Source organism: Somniosus microcephalus, chromosome 11, assembly GCF_052327205.1.
Source record: "Somniosus microcephalus isolate GS21.2 chromosome 11, FLI_Smic_1.0, whole genome shotgun sequence".
Classification (NCBI taxonomy): domain Eukaryota; kingdom Metazoa; phylum Chordata; class Chondrichthyes; order Squaliformes; family Somniosidae; genus Somniosus; species Somniosus microcephalus.
The window spans coordinates 229860545-229877763 of NC_140997.1; the positions used below are offsets into that span (position 1 = coordinate 229860545).

A 17219-nucleotide genomic window follows, 5' to 3' on the forward strand; every position below is an offset into this window, starting at 1 on the left:
CTCACCCTCGCACCGACAGACACAACTTCCAGCAGTGGTCACTAGGTAACAATCAGGAGGAAAAGTAGTTTAGTTATCCAGATGGTACAAGATGCACAGATGCCAAGGCTTCTTCGACAGCATCTCCCAAACTCGCGACCTCTACCACCTAGAAGGACAAGGGCAGCAGGTGCATGGGAACACCACCTGCAAGTTCCCCTCCAAGTCACACACCATCCTGACTTGGGAATATATCGCCGATCCTTCATCGTCGCTGGGTCAAAATTCTGGAACTCCCTCCCTAACAGCACTGTGGGAGCACCTTCACCACACGGACTGCAGCGGTTCAAGAAGAAGGCCGCCACCACCTTCTCAAGGGCAATAAATGCTGGCTTTGCCAGCGATGCCCACATCCCATGAATGAATTTTAAAAATCTATACAGTAGGTTAGTTATCCAGACTGGAATAAATAATGGTCAGGATATGCAGTTTTTTTTGTAAAAAAGCAACCAAATAACACTCGAATCTGCAAATCTCTTTCGGCAGACGAAGCATACTATTAGTTAACGCAGCCTGGTGAAATTTTATTGCGCAGCCACTGAGCCAGATCGAAAGCAAGGTGCTGGAGTCGTTCGATAAGCATTTACTTATGGGCAGCGGCACAATGTAATGACAGAAGACAAAAATTATACAGCAGATGGATAGATATAATTGGACATGACAAAAGAATTGTACAGAGGATAGTCAAAAAAGCTTGAAGGGCATTCTGCTGCAGTGCTTGAATGGCTGTGGATCTCTCTGACCTAACTTCACCGGCTTCCTTATTGGAGAATAGCAAGTCATCCACAGATCTTGATGTACTATTCCCTCTTTGTATTTTCTACAGTCATTGGTAATCAATAAGGGTGGCACCTTTGGGTACTATTAAAAGTGTTCATGGTCTGCATGGCAATAACCAGTTTATCTGTTGCTTGTAAAGTACTGCATTTTGTTGGCAATCAATTTTCAACTGATCTCTGGCCTGCACTGAACAGAATACAATAATGAAAGTACAAATATATTTGTTAATAGACCTGTACATTCCCAGTTTTTTCTCTCACCTTTTATCTTTTCAAAGCTGAAAAAATCAGCGAGTTCTTTTTCCCATTTGTTGGCTTTAGGATGTGCCAGATTCTTACCACATTGCTGACATTTTGAGGTACCAAATTAGCAGGCGTGAAGCACCCTCCTTCGTTAGGGTGGTTGCAGTCAGTGTCTGAACGTGCAGGGTTTATACAAGAATGTAGGACTTCTCAGACAGATTTGTACGTTCTCTGTCTATTGTTCCAGCAGAGAAGTTGGGCGTTTAGCACTGCAGCAGATTTATTTCATCAGTTTGAATAGACTACTTGGAATAGTGCCCCAAATGGCTCAATCAGGTGTGGTCCGTGGCTCAGTGGGTAGCACTCTCGCCTTTGAGTCAGAAGCTCGTGGATTCATAGTCTCACTGCAGGGACTTGAGCACAAAATCTAGGCCGACACTCCAGTGCAGCACAGAGGGAGCGCTGCACTGTCGGGAGGTGCTGCCTTTCACACAAGGCATTAAACCGAGGGCCCAGGGTGTTACATTATGCAGACGATGCTTGCGTCTGCGCTCACTCGGAGGTCGAACTCCAAACCATCGTCAACACCTTCACCGAAGCGTACGAGAGCATGGGCCTTATACTAAACATCTGTAAGACAAAGGTCCTCTACCAACCTGCCCCCGCCACACAGTGCTGCCCCCCGATTATCAAAATCCACGACAAGGCCTTGGACAACGTGGACCACTTTCCATATCTCGGGAGCCTACTGTCAACAAGGGCAGGCGTCGACGACGAAGTCCAACACCGTCTTCAGTGTGCCAGTGCAGCCTTCGGTCGCCTGAGGAAGAGAATGTTTGAAGACCAGGACCTCAAACCCGGCACTAAGCTCATGGTCTACAGGGCAGCAGTGATACCCGCCCTGCTGTATGCCTCAGAGACATGGACCATGTGCAGCAGGCACCTCAAAGCACTGGAGAGGTACCACCAACGTTGCCTCCGCAAGATCCTGCAAATCCATTGGCAGGATAGGCGCACCAATGTCAGTGTTCTTGCTCAGGCCAACATCCCCAGCATCGAAGCTTCGACCATGCTCAATCAGCTCCGATGGACGGGTCACATTGTCCGCATGCCCGATACGAGACTCCCAAAACAAGCGATCTACTCGGAGCTCCGACATGGCAAGAGAGTCCCAGGTGGGCAGAGGAAACGCTTCAAGGACACCCTCAAAGCCTCCTTGAAAAAGTGTAACATCCCCACCGACACCTGGGAATCCCTGGCCCAAGACCGCACAAAGTGGAGGAGAAGCATCCGGGAAGGCGCCGAACAACTCGAGTCTCTTCGCCGGGAGCAAGCGGAAGCCAAGCGCAGGCAGCGCAAGGAGCGCACGTCAACCCAAGCACCCCACCCACCCGCCCCTTCAACCACTGTCTGCCCCACCTGTGATAGAGACTGTAGGTCCCGCATTGGACTCATCAGTCACCTGCGAACTAATTTTTAATGTGGAAGCAAGTCATCCTCGGTTCCGAGGGACTGCCTAAGAAGAAGAGTCAAAGGGTCGTGGATTCATAGTCTCACTGCAGGGACTTGAGCACAAAATCTAGGCCGACACTCCAGTGCAGCACTGAGGGAGCGCTGCACTGTCGGGAGGTGCTGCCTTTCGGACGAGGCATTAAACCGAGGGCCCAGGGTAAAGATTCCATGGCACAATTTCGAAGAGCAGGGGAGTTCTCCCCGGTATCCTGGCCAATATTTCTTCCTCAACCAACATCACTAAAACAGATGACGTGGTCATTATCTCATTGCTGTGTGTAAATTGACTGCCGCATTTCCCTCATTACATTTCAAAAGTAATTAAATGGCTGTAAAGCGCTTTGGGACCGTCCTGAGGCCATAAAAGGTGCAGTGGAAATGCAAGTTCTTTCTTTCAATTTGTAAAGGTACGACCTGGTGTGGAACTGGGCTGTATAGACCAGCAAGGTTACAGGTATCATCTATGGTCTCTGCTGCATTAGCTGATCTCAGAAGGTTGGAACATTTAAAAAAAACTAATTCATGGGATGTGGGCATCACTGGCATGGCCGGCATTTATTGCCCATCTCTAACTGCCCGTGTTGGTGAGCCGTCTTCTTGAACTGCTGCAGTAGCAGTTTGGTACAACTGAGTGGCTAGCTAGCTAGGCCATTTCAGAGGGCAGTTAAGAGTTAACCACATTTCTGTGGGTCTGGAGTCATATATAGGCCAGACCAGGCAGATTTCCTTCCCTAAAGGGCAGATAGGGTAGATAGAAAGGAACGTTTCCCTTTAGTAGAGGGGTCAATAACCAGGGGGCATAGTTTCAAGGTAAGGGGCAGGAGGTTTAGAGGGGATTCGAGGAAAAACTTTTTCACCCAGAGGGTGGCTGGAATCTGGAACTCACTGCCTGAAAGGGTGGTAGAGGCAGGAACCCTCACAACATTCAAGAAGCATTTAGATGAACACTTGAAACGCCATAGCATACAAGGCTACGGACCAAGTGCTGGAAAATGGGATTAGAATAGAATGGGCTTGATGGCCGGCGCGGACATGATGGGCCGAAAGGCCTCTTTCTCTGCTGTATAACTCCTGACATGAATCTTGTCATTCATGTGAAAGAGAGAAAGCGGGGAATTACAGACCGGTAAGCCTGACATCGGTAGTGGGGAAAATGCTAGAGTCCATTATAAAGGATGTAATAGCTGAGCACTTGGAAAACAGTGACAGGATCGGACAAAGTCAACATGGATTTACAAAAGGTAAATCGTGCTTGACTAATCTACTGGAATTTTTGAGGATGTAACTGGGAAAATAGATAAGGGAGAACCAGTAGATGTGGTGTATTTGGACTTTCAAAAGGCTTTCGATAAGGTCCCGCATAAGAGATTAGCGTGTAAAGTTAAGGCACATGGGATTGGGGGCAAGGTATTGACTTGGATAGAGAACTGGTTGGCGGACAGAAAGCGGAGAGTAGGAATTAACGGGTCTTTTTCCGAGTGGCAGGCAGTGACTAGTGGGGTACCGCAGGGATCGGTCCTTGGACCCCAGCTATTCACAATATACATTAATGATCTAGATAAGGGAACTAGATATAATATCTCCAAGTTTGCAGATGACACAAAGGTGGGTGGGCGTGTGTGCTGCGAGGAGGATACCGAGAAACTCCAGGATGATTTGGACAGGTTGGGTGATTGGGCAGAAGCGTGGCAGATGCAATATAACGTGGATAAATGCGAGGTTATCCACTTTGGTGTCAAAAACAGAAAGGCAGACTATTATCTGAATGGCAATAGATTGGGAGAAGGGGAAGTGCAACGAGACCTGGGTGTCCTTGTGCACCAGTCGCTGAAGGTAAGCATGCAGGTGCAGCAGGCAGTGAAGAAGGCAAATGGTATGTTGGCCTTCATAGCGAAACGGTTTGAGTACAGGAGCAAGGATGTCCTGCTGCAGTTGTACAGGGCCTTGGTGAGACCACACCTTGAGTACTGTGTGCAGTTTTGGTCGCCTTATCTGAGGAAGGATGTTCTTGCCATGGAAGGAGTTCAGCGAAGATTCACAAGGCTGATCCCTGGGATGGCAGGAATGACGTATGTGGAGAGATTGGGTCAATTGGGCTTATACTCGCTGGAGTTCAGAAGAATGAGAGGGGATCTCATCGAAACGTATAAAATTCTGACAGGTCTGGACAAACTAGATGCAGGTAGAATGTTCCCGATGGTCGGAGAGTCCAGAACCAGGGGTCATAGTCTAAGGATAAGGGGTAAGCCATTTAGGACAGAGATGAGGAAGAATTCCTTCACCCAGAGAGTGGCGAACCTGTGGAATTCTCTACCACAGAAAGCAGTTGAGGCCAAGTCTTTAAATATATTCAAGAAGGAGTTAGATATATTTCTTAGAGCTAACGGTATCAAGGGATATGGGGAGAAGGCAGGTACGGGGTACTGAGTTTGGATGATCAGCCATGATCTCATCGAATGGCGGAGCAGGCTCGAGGGGCCGAATGGCCTACTCCTGTTCCTATGTTTCTATGAAATGACTTATGAAATAATACTGGGCAGCCTGCTGGTGGCGCTGTCCAGGGAGAGTATAAATACTCGGGCATGGGCCCAGCTTGCTCAGGACATTCTTCTACAGGAACTAGTGAAGGACACAACTAGATCTCCATGTTGAAAAACAGTTGATTAAAGCCTTGTTTAATACTCACACCAAGTGCCTAGTAGTTTTCTTACGTCAACTCTATTAGTGAATCAGATGGTTTTTACTACAATCCGTTAGTTTCATGAGCTAGCTTTTTATTCCAGATTTATTTAATTAACTGAATTTAAATTTCTCAGCTGCCATGGCTGGATTTGAACTCTGGATCATCAGTCCAGGCCTCTGGATTATTAGGCCAGTAACATAACCACTATGCTACCGTACCTCATTGGTAGGGGATTACAATGTTCCCTGGACTATGGAGCAGTAAAAATCAGCCAGGGTTCTGTTCAGACCGGGAATGGAAGTGTAGTGGTAATGTTACTGGACTTGTAATCCAGAGGCCTGCGTTAATGATCCAAAGACAAGAATTCAAATCTCACCATGGCAGCTGGAAAATGTACGTTCATACATAACGAGGGGGCCCAGATTTAAGGTGATTGCAAAAAAAAGAGGCGACATGAGGAAAAACTTTTTATGCAACGAGTGGTTTGGATTTGGAATGCGCTGCCTGATAGGGCGGTGGATACAGATTCAATAGTAGCCTTCAAAAGGCAATTGGATAAATACTTGAAGGAGAATAAATTGCAGGGATATGGGGAAAGAGCGAGGGAGTGGGACTAACTGGATTGCTCTTCGATAGAGCCTCCTTCTGTGCGTACTATTCTATATGATTCTATGTGCACTTTACAGATAGAAGAAACAAATTTAAGTAAAATGAAGCATTCATCCAACGTATATGTTACCGGTGTGTCCTTAAAGCGTCTTCCATCCAAATCGGTGGCCAGTTTGGACCAGCTCTGGATGCTGAAATAGAGCTACCTAAGCTGAGAAGAGTTCGTACTGATCAAGTACACAGCAGTACTGAGCTGGTAACATCCTTCTGTTGCCCGCTTAATACTTGTGTACTCCTCGCCATTGTTCGTGGATGAAGCTGCTCAGAGATGCAAATAGGGCTCATCTGTAACCTACATCATCAGAGGGTGCTTCAGGTACAAGTAAAGACCCAGAAAGTTGAGCCTGCATAGGACAGGAAAGATATGACTAAAGCTAAAGGTAAGGGATACACTTCTAATTTATTTTGAACATTATACAGATGTGGAAGTACTTTGCATTGAAAGTACTCCCCTTGGATTTCTCTTTTCCCTTAATATATCAGCTGCGGCAGTTTTGTTAAGTGGGAGTTAAAGCAAATGTATTAATTGTTCCCTCCTTTATAGGGAAGAGCCCGTGGGACACTCCAGAAGTGTTATCTAGGGATAACAAACAAGCTGATCTAGTGCCAGACTATGTAATGGGACCTAAGGGCTGTACAGCTGCTAAACGAGATGATGTCCTGTCCGTCTAATAGGGAGTCCCTCCAGACTCTGTGTACATCGCATTGTAAATTAAAAGTGCCCCGGTCTTCATCAGCTGACAGCACCAGTAAATGTCAACAAAAGGCTGCTTTGGATGTGTGGACACCAAAGAGCTTCAGTGTATGATCAGTGGAGGCACGGGATCACCTGAACGAACCGGCACCATTGAATTCTAAAGATTCAGCCGGGGAGGGAGAGAAAAAATAATTCACTTTTCCATTCCTCGTCACTATCGAGTGACTTCAGCTGGAAAGTTCACATGGGTGGATAGTTTGGGCCTGGCTTGGTCTTAGAGCCAACACTTCCCTGCCAAGTTCACAGGCGACGAATGGCCATTGTGATGTCCTGAACGGCTGTTGATGTCTACGGAACCACACTTGTTCCAAGATTGTGAAGGATATTGGCAGCACTCAGCCAGGGAGATTGTGGCAATGGGCTCAAACACCAAGGGACATGACTTGAAGATTGTTAAGGCGGAAGTGGGAAGTTAACAGATCACTTCCACCCAAGGCAGAGCAGAGCTGTGGATTGGTTTGGATGGGAAGACCACTGGAAGAGACTGCATAATGGTTCAAGAGGTAATTAGATATGCTTCTAGAGAAAGAAGGGATTGATTTAGGAAGGTGGCAGGTAGGTGGGGATGATATTTGAGAAAAGGGACCAGCGTTTTATGTCTAAATAGCGTTTCCTATTTCTAAAAATGCTTCTGCTCTTATTTGAATGCTCGTGGGTGCCAAAGAATGGTCAAACTCTTATTTTTTCACTCATAGACCACAACCTGAGCTACTGATTTCAGCCTTGTTGTGATGCATAATATCATGCCGTGCACTCTCCCACTATACGACAGAGTCGCATATACATGGAGGTAATGGAAGAGAAGTTGGAAGGCAAAACCCCAATCAGAAAACTCCAGAAAAGGTTAAACAGCAAACTGTGTGCATTATCAAAAAATGTTTGCTGGAACATTCAAGGCTCCATAAAGCACTCTTGGGGGTTTTGAGCTACTCGCTTAAACTCTGCTCTTACAGATTGATGTCATCTAAGCCCCATGGGTATGTTATGGCCTTGTAACACACATTAAAACATTATTTATCATCTGTGTAATTCACTCCTGGGCATCTGCTGCTCTATGGTGCAGTGCAACAAGCTCTACTACAAACTTTTCTTCTTCTAACCTCAGCTGAAGCTCCATTAAAGTCCATAAAGCAACCGTACTCATCATGCAGTTCAGTGGACCACTTGTTGTCTACCGTTGTTGTCTAGGTGTTAGCTGTGGCTAAGTTGGTAGCACTCTTGCTGCCGAGTCAGAAGGTTGTGAGTTCAAGCCCCATTCCAGTGACATGAGTCCATAATCTAGGCCGACACTCCCAGTGCAGTACTGAGTGAGTGCTGCACTGTCGGAGGTGCTGTCTTTTGGATGAGACATTAAAATGAGGCCCCATCTGTCCTCTCAAATGGACGCAAAAGATCACATGGCGCTATTTCGAAGAAGAGCAAGGCAGTTCTCCCTGGTGTCCTGACCAATATTTATCCCTCAAACAACATCACTGAAACAGGTTATCTGGTAACTATCGCCTTGCTGTTTGTGTGCGGGATGCTTCCCCCTCCTTACCGCGCCCACCTAATCCCGTATTCCTTTTTGTGGAGACGTTTTTGTGATCAGTTGTCTAGCCAGACACATAAAGTGTACGGCTGGGAACTGGATTTACAGTCCGGCTCCTTTAGCACAAGGTCAAGAAACCTGAATTCAGCACTGGTCTAGGGAGTGGGTTATTGAGAAAGGGAGCAACTGGCAAGTCAAAGAGATTAGAGATTAGCGTAAGAGATTAGCGTGTAAAGTTAAGGCACATGGGATTGGGGGCAAGGTATTGACTTGGATAGAAAACTGGTTGGCAGACAGAAAGCAAAGAGCTGGAATAAACGGGTCTTTTTCCGAGTGGCAGGCAGTGACTAGTGGGGTACCGCAGGGATCAGTCCTTGGACCCCAGCTATTCACAATGGGGGAGAAATTGGGTGAGTAGCACCACCTGTTAGCGCCTAAAGAGGCAGGCAGTGGCTGTAGCGCCACTGGCTGCGCCTCCCGCGATATTCAGGAGGGGCGCTAATGGTGGCGTTAGCCTGTTGCGCTGCGCCGCCACCGATGACGTCATCGGTGTGCTCAGCGCCCCATTCGCGCCCCGTTCGCGATATTTGGTAGCGAACGCCGCAGTTGCGCCGTTCGCTACCCGCGCCCGGTTCACGGGGCCTTACTGTGCCGGCAGCGGAGCAAGTTAAGGTGGAGGTGCGGGACGGCCGCTTTTTCGGCGGCCGCCTGCCAGCACCTCCGTCCCCGGCCTTCTAACCCCGCCCCGCCCCCCGCGGCATTGCCGGCTGTTTCCCGAGAGCCCGGCACTTCTCCTTGGTGCCGGGCTCATTTGCCGGCACTCGCGAGCGGGGATCGCGCTGTTGCAGGCACCTCCCCCTTAACAGTGGGAGGAAGGCCTGCAGTACCGCAGCATGCCGTGCCGCAGCATGTGGCGCTGCGGCACGTTGCGCTGCGATAATCAGTTTCAGCGCCCTAAGAGGGACACGGAGCGCCTCGAGCCTCGCCCCGTGTCCCTCGAGGGGCACTGAAACTGAATTTCTGGCGATCGGTATTACTCCAATCGCTGCGCTAAATCCTGCACTCAGGTGACTTTTGCGCCACTTTGGCGCCCCAACCCAATTTCTAGGCCAATATATATTAATGATCTAGACAAGGGAACTAGATGTAATATCTCCAAATTTGCAGACGACACAAAGCTGGGTGGGTGTGTGTGCTGTGAGGAGGATGCCGAGAAACTCCAGGATGATTTGGACAGGTTGGGCGATTGGGCAGAAGCATGGCAGATGCAACATAACGTGGATAAATATGAGGTTATCCACTTTGGTGGCAAAAACAGGAAGGCAGATTATTATCTGAACGGCAATAGATTGGGAGAAGGGGAAGTGCAATGAGACCTGGGTGTCCTTGTGCACCAGTCGCTGAAGGTAAGCATGCAGGTGCAGCAGGCGGTTAAGAAGGCAAATGGTATGTTGGCCTTCGTAGCGAGAGGGTTTGAGTACAGGAACAAGGATGTCTTGCTGCAGTTGTACAGGGCCTTGGTGAGGCCACATCTTGAGTATTGTGTGCAGTTTTGGTCGCCTTATCTGAGGAAGGATGTTCCTGCCATGGAAAGAGTTCAGCGAAGATTCACCAGACTGATACCTGGGATGGCAGGAATGACGTATGAGGAGAGATTGGGTCGATTGGGCTTGTATTCGCTGGAGTTTAGAAGAATGAGAGGGGATCTCATTGAAAAATAAAATTCTGACAGGACTGGACAGACTAGATGCAGGAAGGATGTTCCTGATGGTCGGGGAGTCCAGAACCAGGGGACACAGTCTAAGGATAAAGGGTATGCCATTTAGGACAGAAATGAGGAGGAATTTCTTCACCCAGAGAGTGGTGAACCTGTGGAATTCTCTACCACAGAAGGCAGTAGAGGCCAATTCATTAAATATATTCAAGAAGGAGTTGGATATATTTCTTAAGGCTAAAGGGATCAAGGGATATGGGGAGAAGGCAGGGACAGGGTACTGAATTTGGATGATCAGCCATGATCTCATTGAATGGCGGAGCAGGCTCAAGGGGCTGAATGGCCTACTCCTGCTCCTATCTTCTATGTTTCTAAACCTTTGCTCGTCAAGTTAGCTGGGGAGGAGGGGGGGGAGGGGGAGGGGCAAGGAAAGAGACCCTCAAGTGGTAGTCTGACAGGAGATGGGTTCAGTTAATCTCATGGGTGACTGTAGAAGAAGAATGGTAAGTGGGCGAGGAGGGGGAATTGAAAACATTGCAGGCAGCCATGCAAGTGCGAAGTCTAGAAAGTACATTCCAGCAATAGACTAAAAAAAACTGGTGTACTAAATAGTAAGTCTCCAAAATCTGAGCGCTTTCAAAGGGGTTTATACCTAAATCAGGTTTAATTCTATCTCAAAAATTCTCACTGCTCCATAGCAGAGCTGCTGCTGTGAAGTCAGGGAACCAGACAGCAACTGAAAGCAAATTCCCACATATCTTAATTAGAAACATAGCCAGAAACTGCAGACCGATGTCGGTAATGAACTCACAGTTTTGCACTTAACTAGTTTTTATCGCTCTGCCTGGCTCCAGGCTTGGCTCATCCCAATAGTGTAATAAAATAAAATACATAACTTTACAAATTATATTATAGCGCAAAACACAATCCTACCAATCCTCAGCAACGGGATAGTCACAAATCTATATCTTAAAATCCTTGAGTTGGTAAAACTATAATGCCCCCAATACACTGAAATCAATGGGGAACAGCAATGCAACAATGCCTGTTATGCTTACTTACTCCAGATGTGACAAGGTAATCCCTAATTACAAACAATATTACTTTTAGGAAGGATGTCAAGGCCTTGGAGAGGGTGCTGGAGAGATTTACTAGAATGATACCAGGGATGAGGAACTTCAGTTATGTGGAGAGACTGGAGAAGCTGGGCTTGTTCTCCTTAGAGCAGGGAAGATTAAGGGGAGATTTGACAGAGGTGATCAAAATCATGAACGCTTTTGATACGAGTAAGTCAGGAGAAACTGTTTCCAGTGGCAGAAGGGTCGGTAACCAAGGGACACAGATTGAAGGGGATTGGTAAAAGAACCAGAGGCGACTTTTTTTTACGCAGCGAGTTATGATGATCTGGAACGCGCTGCCTGAAAGGGCGGTGGAAGCAGATTCAATAGTGACTTTCCAAAGGGAATTGGAGAAATACCCGCAGGGAAAAAAATTACAGGGCTCTGGGGAAATGCAGGGGAGTGCGACTATTTGGATAGCTCCACCAAAGAGCCGGCACAGGCACGATGGGCTGAATGGCCTCCGTCTATGCTGTATCATTCTATGATCACAAGAATGTCTCCTATTCTGACGTGTCCCAGAGGTGGTTGTTGTCACTCCTCCCAGCCTGTTACCACAAACACAGCTAAACGATGTACCGGTTCCTCCAACGAATCGCAAGATTCACTGGCCTACACTGAAATGTCAGATGTATACAGAGGGATCATTGAAAGATACTGCGATAATACTTAGAATGCTTTTCCAGATAGGATAGTGGAGCCAAACTGGGCTCATTCAAAAGCTAGATGGTTTGCAGTTTTCTTTTAGAATGATGAACTCAATGGGCCAAATGACTTCCCCCATTGCTTGTCTTTATGAGTAAATACCCCCAAAGGCTGTCAGTAAATATACTTCCCAAAGTGGAATTGAGTCACACTGACCACTGCCAAGTTCGATGCTGGGTTTGCCGATTCTAGGAACGTCGGGACAGGAGTAGACCATTCAGCCCCTCAAGCCTGTTCCGTCATTCAATTAGATCATGGCTGATCTGCATCTTAATTTACACACCTTGGTTTCATATTCCTTAATACCCATACCTACCAAAAAATCTATCAATCTCACCCAGGATGGATGTCATGTGAGGATGGGATAAGGCTTCTCTGAGATGACACTCACATTCACATTCAGGGCTCACACACAAAGAATGGCTACTTGGCTACCAGAGACTAGCCAGTATTTAGAATAATAAATTCTTACAGCACAGGAGGTCATTCGGCCCATTGTATCTCTTTGAAAGAGATTTCCAATTAGTCCCACTCCCCTGCTCTTTCCCCGAGGCCCTTCAAGTATTTATCCAATTCCTTTTTGAAAGTTACTATTGAACCTGCTTCCATCGCCCTTTCAGGCAGTGCATTCCAGAGTATAATAACTCGCTGCATGAAAAAAAATTCTCCTATCTCACCTCTGGCTCTTTGGCAAAATACCTTAAATCTGTGCCCTCTGGGTACCGATCCCTCTGCCAGTGGAAAGAGTTTCTCCTTATTTATTCTATTAAAACCCTTCATGATTTTGAACACCTCGATTAAATCTCCCCTTAATTAACAACCCCAGCTTCTCCAGTCTCTCCACATAACTGAAGTCCCTCATCCCTGGTACCATTCTAGTAAATGTCCTCTGCACCCTTTCCAAGGCCTTGCAATCCTTCTTAAAGTGTGGGGTCCAGAATTGGACACGATACTCCAGCTGAGGCTTAACCAGTGATTTATAAAGGTTTAACATAACTTCCTTGCTTTTTGTGCTCTATGGCTCTGATAATAATGGGGAGACGGAGAATGAGGTTTCGCTGCCAGGAAGCCCGAAAGTACGGGTTTCCCAGAGGTTCTATTGAATTTAATGGCAGGGGCTCTTTAAAATTTTTAGAATCCGTTTATCGGTCGCAGCCAGCCAGATTGAGGGGCTGGCTGGTTGTTGGGTGGATAGGTCTGTGGCACCAGGCCACAGCCGGGGGTCGGACATTGGGGGGATGAGGAGTCGGACAGGGGGCTGGGGGGGAGCGGTGTCGGACATGCTGGGACACCACCCCAACAAGAGTCAGTGCCTTCCGTAGAAGAGGGTGGGAGGAAAAACAAACAGAAATTCTCTCCACCACCGGCACACCGTGGCTGCAGTGTGCACCATCTACAAGATGCACTGCAGCAACTTGCCAAGGCTTCTTTGACAGCACCTCCCAAACCCGCGGCCGCCACCACCTAGAAGGACAAGGGCAGCAGGCGCATGGGAACACCACCACCTCCAAGTTCCCCTCCAAGTCACACATCATCCTGACTTGGAAGTATATCGGCCGATCCTTCATCGTCACTGGGTCAAAATCCTGGAACTCCCTCCCTAACAGCACTGGGGGAGCACCTTCACCACACGGACTGCAGCGGTTCAAGAAGGTGGCTCACCACCACCTTCTCAAGGGCAATTAGGGATGGGCAATAAATGCTGGCCTTGACAGCGACGCCCACATTCCAGGAACGAATAAAAAACAAATATACTGGTATGCACAGATGGACTCCAGGCTTGTGATGCCCCACTGTTTCTGTTGTCAAATAGCTTTCTTGACTTTTTAAATCAACAAAGTGTCAGCCTTGGCTCAGTGGGCAGCACTCTCACCTCAGAGTCAGAAGGCTGCGGTTTCAAGTCCCACTCCAGAGACTTGAACATAAAAATCTAGGCTGACACTTCAGTTCCCGCAACCAACATCACTGAAAAACAGATGATCTGGTCATTTAGCTCATTGCTGGTTTTGGGATCTTGCTGTGCACAAATTGGCTGCCACGTGTCCTACATTACAACAGTGACTACACTTTGAAAGTGCTTCACTGGCTGTAAAGCATTTTTGGACATCCTAAGGCCGTGAAAGGCGCTATATAAATGCAAGTTCTTTCGTTCGTAACTTCTGCGCACACTAAATTTGCTTAACTCAGGATTTTCAGTTTAGTTTGTATCACGATAAAACGTACAAGCGCCACCGGTCAAAGCTGCGTGTTCACACTGAAATAGGTGCTCCTGACATTCTTGAACGCAGGTGCACAAAAAGGCTTGATTAAAAAAATAATCATTGATGTAAGAAAACTACTAGGCACTTGGTCTAAGCGTTAAACAAAGCTTTAATCAACTGTTTTACAACATGGAGGTCTAGTTGTGTCCTTCACTAGTTCCTGTTAAGAATGTCCTGCGCAAGCTGGGCCCGTGCCCGAGTATTTATACTCTCCCTGGACAGCGCCACCCGTAGGCTGCTCAGTATTATTTCATGTCTTTCTTTCATGAATGACTGATTCATGTCAATCACTTTTTAAAAAATCGTTAGCATCTGAGGAGAGTGACCTCTGTGCGGCACGCTCCCCTTTTTACATTTGGTGCCAAGTCCTGTGCTTCATTGGCGCAATGGGGACCCAGATTCTAAACTGTGTAAACATCTGGGACTGGGACACCCCTTCCGACCCCAGCCGTGCTCCCTATTTACTTAATTCAACTGTGGCTCAGTTGGTAGCACCCTCGCCTCTGAATCAGAAGGTTGTGGATTCAAGTCCCACTCCAGAGACTTGAGCACAAAAATCCAGGCTGACACTCCAGTGCAGTGCTGAGGGAGTGCCGCACTGTTGCAGGTGCTGTCTTTCAGATGAAACGCTAAACCGAGGCCCCGTCTGCTCTCTCGGGTGGACATAAAAGATCCCACGGCACTAGGGAATTCAAACTAGAATTGAATAAGTACATGAAGGAAAAAAATTTGCAGGGCTACAGGGAAAGGGCGGGGAAGTGGGACTGGCTGAAGTGCTCTTGCAGAGAGCCGGCACAGACTCAACAGGCCAAATGGCCTCCTTCTGTGCTGTAACCATTCTATGATTCTATTTCGAACAAGAGCAGGGGAGCTATCCCTGGTGTCCTGGTCAATATTTATCCATCAATCAACACCACTAAAAGAGATTACCTGGTCATTTAGCTCATTGCTGTTTGTGGGAGCTTGCTGTGCGCAAATTGGCTGCTGCGTTTCCCAAATTACAACAGTGACTACACTTCAAAAAGTACTTCACTGGCTGTAAAAGCGCTTTGGGACGTCTGGTGGTCGTGAAAGGCGCTGTAGAAATGCAAGTCTTTCTTTTTTTTGCTGCAATAAGAGGCTAATCTGACAGCAGATTGACTGACCCACGTTAGCAGGGGTCGAGAATACCACTGAATACCTGCAGGTTTGATCATTTATAGTGAACAGAGCACATGAACCGCGCAGATGAATTCCTCTACTGTGCAAGCGCCTGTACATGCGCAGGGGGTAACCTTCAAACCATACCTTTTGCGCCTCCCTGATGCAGTGACGGTATTCCTTGGCGAAGGTAGAGCACTTTAAAGTCAGCTGCGGATTTTCTTGGTAACAATTAAGGATCTGAGACTGCAGATCTACACAGAGAGGCTCACAGTTTCTCATCCTGCCAACCAAAGATAAAAAAAAAGTTAGTCTCTGCACATTTTAAAAATGAATATATTTTCAATACTTATTAGAAAATGCTTTACTTAAAGAGATTTGTTCTGGTTAGGGATGATTTTTTAATCCACAGGCCTCCAACCTGCTGTGCTGTAAAGTAATAAGATGTGGGCTTGCATTCCTGATTCATGAGCCAGCAAGCTCTCAGTCCATTAGCATTACGCATTCGTCCCACAGAATTAAGATGGCAAGTCACCTTGTGCCATCTCAAGGCAGCCTGTTATGGGACACCATCGGCAGAGGCTGGGCAGCTGGTTGTCCGCACGCCTTCCTACAGAGGTACGGTGAGTGGCACTGGGCACGTTTTAAAATTCGTTCCTGGGAAGTGGGCATCGCTGACAAGGCCAGCATTTATTGCCCATGCCTAATTGCCCTTCAGAAGGTGGTGGTGAGCCACCTTCTTGAACCGCTGCAGTCCGTGTGGTGAAGGTACTCCCACAGTGACTTTGTCACAGCGGTTTGGTACAACTGAGTGGCTTGCTAGGCCATTTCAGAGGGCAGTTATGAGTCAACCACATTGCTGTGGTTCTGGAGTCACACATAGGCCAGACCGGATGAGGACAACAGATTTCCTTCCCTAAAGGACATTAGTGAACCAGATGGGTTTTTACGACAATCCGGTAGTTACATGGTCGCCATTATTGATACTAGCTTTTCATTATTCCAGATTTATTTAATTAATTTAAATTCCTGAATAAGAAAAAACAGCTCTCCTCATGGCTCAGTTGGTGATGTCAGCATACGACTCACCCGTTCAAAGAAACTACTTGCATTTATATAGCGCATTTCATCACCTCAGGACGTCTCAAAGCGCTTTACAACCATTCAAGTACTTTTTAAGTGTAGTCACTGCTGTAATTTAAGAATGCAGCAAACTGCGCACAGCAAGTTCCCACAAACAGCACTGAAATAAATGACCAGATCATCTGTTTTAGGTGTTAGTTGCAGGATTAATATTGGCCAGGGCACTGGGAGAATTCCCCTGCTCTTCTTCAAAATAGTGCCATGGGATCTTTTACGTCTACCCGAGGGGGCAGACGGGGCCTCAGTTTAACGTCTCACTCAAAAGACGGCACCTTCCTCAGTACGGAGTAGAACGGGTCAATATTCACTCCAGAGACTTGAGCACAAAAATCTAGGCTGACACTCCAGTGCCTTACTGAGGGAGTGCTGCACTGTCGGAGGTGCCATATTTCAGATGAGATGATAAACTGAGGCCCCGTCTGTCCTCTCGGGTGAACGTAAAAGATCCCATGGCAGGGGAGTTATCCCTGGTGGCCTGGCCAATATTTATCCCTCAATCAATATCACTAAAAAACAGATTATCTGGTCATTATCACATTGCTGTTTGTAGGAGCTAACTACATGCAAATTGGCTGCTGTGTTTCCTACATTACAACGGTGACTGCACTTCATTGGCTGTAAAGCGCTTTGGGACATCCGGTGGTCGTGAAAGGCGCTATATAAATGTAAGTCTTTCTTTTCTTTTCTGGAGTTTAGAAGAATGAGAGGTGATCTCATTCAAACGTATAAAATTCTTTGAGGGCTTGACAGGATAGATGCTGAGAAGCTGTTTTCCCTGGCTGGAGAGTCTAGAGGGTCATAGTCTCAGGATAAGAGGTTGGCCATTTAGGACTGAGATGAGGAAAATGTCTTCGCTCAGTGTGGTGAAGCTTTGGACTTCTCTACACCAGAGGGCTGTGGATGCTCAGTCAGTGAATATATTCAAGAC

The 17219-nt window shown here is 47.2% G+C and overlaps 1 protein-coding gene across 2 annotated transcripts in view; it reads right to left on the minus strand.

Annotated features, from left to right (window-relative positions):
• The window catches only part of LOC147111319 (MICOS complex subunit mic25-like), a 411496-nt gene that overhangs the window by 91503 nt on the left and 302774 nt on the right, over positions 1 to 17219 (minus strand). The window contains exon 7 of one of the 2 annotated variants that reach the window (XM_086002084.1): positions 15296 to 15431. The exons of the other annotated variant lie outside the window; for it this stretch is intronic. Coding sequence (XP_085858210.1) covers positions 15296 to 15431 — 136 coding nt within the window. The remainder of the gene's footprint in view (positions 1 to 15295; positions 15432 to 17219) is intronic. 2 annotated transcript variants of the gene reach the window in all.